The sequence below is a fragment of the Kryptolebias marmoratus genome, linkage group LG7 (assembly GCF_001649575.2).
Source record: "Kryptolebias marmoratus isolate JLee-2015 linkage group LG7, ASM164957v2, whole genome shotgun sequence".
NCBI lineage: Eukaryota > Metazoa > Chordata > Actinopteri > Cyprinodontiformes > Rivulidae > Kryptolebias > Kryptolebias marmoratus.
Window position 1 is genome coordinate 12,706,087 of NC_051436.1, and position 1,426 is coordinate 12,707,512.

At 43.9% G+C, this 1,426-nt stretch overlaps 1 protein-coding gene across 1 annotated transcript in view; it reads right to left on the bottom strand.

Annotated features, from left to right (window-relative positions):
* The window catches only part of tbc1d19 (TBC1 domain family, member 19), a gene marked incomplete in the record, with an annotated part of 30,320 nt that overhangs the window by 4,789 nt on the left and 24,105 nt on the right, over positions 1-1,426 (bottom strand). Inside the window, 1 exon segment of the mRNA XM_037976589.1 lies at positions 357-448. Within this exon segment, the coding sequence (XP_037832517.1) occupies positions 357-448 (92 nt within the window).

The window sequence follows — 1,426 nt, forward strand, 5'->3', positions numbered from 1 at the left end:
TAATCATCAAAATTAAACGAAATAAACATTTGAAATATATGAGTTTGTATGTAATGTATGAATATAATATACAAGTTTCACTTTTTAAATGGAATTACTGAAATCAATCTACTTTTTCATGATATTCTAATTTTATGACCAGCACCTGTAAATCACATTTGTCCGTGTGTAAAATTTGTCCTATAAGCTAAAAAAAGATGCTAAAAGAAAATGATTCTCTGGCTTGTTTGGATGGGGTCTGTGTGAGACGTCTTAAACTTGTTTAGTTTCACCGGTGCTCTGTGGAGTCTAACAGGTTTTCCTAAACCTTAATTGCTTTCTTCTTTGGAGGCCAGGGAACAGAGGCGTTAACTCACGGCTGCGCCTCGATCTGTCGAAGGTGGTAGAAGAGCTGAGGCAGGTGGGTCTGGAGCAGCCGCTCGAACTGCAGGCAGAGGGACACGATGCCCTGCAGGAACAAAAAAAAAGCGTCATAATCTGTCAATTTTAGGGTTTTATGTATCAGGTTATGATAAAAACTGATCTGGTCTTCACCAGCTTTGTAAAATGATTTCAGTTTAACGCCTGAAAACACAGCAGATGCCACCATTGTTGTTATTTACTCAACAAAAATGAAGCCAAACTGGAAAAGCTGAGAGTGAAGTCCAGCCCATGACTCGTTGACATGTAGAACCAACTTTAGCAGCAGACACTTGAAGTGGTCATTTTCTGCAGGACTTTATGAGTCTCTTACACGCGCTGTGGTGGAACTTTGACTCTGTGGCCGCCGAACGAGGCCAAATCATCGCCACTCCACCACCGTGCTCGACAGCTGACACGAGGTGTGCTAATGTGCAGCGTTTCATTTTTCGCCAAACGTGGTGCTGTGCATTATGGTCAAGCACCTTTACTCTGGCCTCGTCTGGCCGAAGGGCCTCGTTCCAGAAGGTGAAACTTTACGAACCTCAGTCCTGCTGCCATTTTCTTTTCTTTTTTTTAGAGAAAAGAGGTTTTCTCCGGGAAACCCTTTCCAACAATGCTTGTTCAGTCTCGTGACCTTTAACCTTTAACCTGCTGACTGAGGCCTGCAGAGTCGGAGACGGCGCTCTTGGTTTCTTTCGCAGTTTCTCTGAGCGTTGCGCGGTCTGACCTCGGGGTGAATTTGCCGGTACTCTTTCTCTCTGTAAAATGACGGACTCTAAAATGTTTGGAAATGACCTTTGACCCGTCCCGGATTGCCGAGCAGCAACAGTTGCTTCTCTGAGGTCATTGCTGATGTCTTTCCGCCTCGGCGTTGTGCTCCAGAAGCATCAAGCTGGAAGAACCCCCTGCGAGGCTGGACTTTTTTGTTTAATAAATAATGACAAGGTGGAATCTGCGGCGTTGTAGGACGCCGGAGAGTTTCGAGTTTGACTGTTAGCAAAAAAAAAAAAAAAAAAAAAAAAAA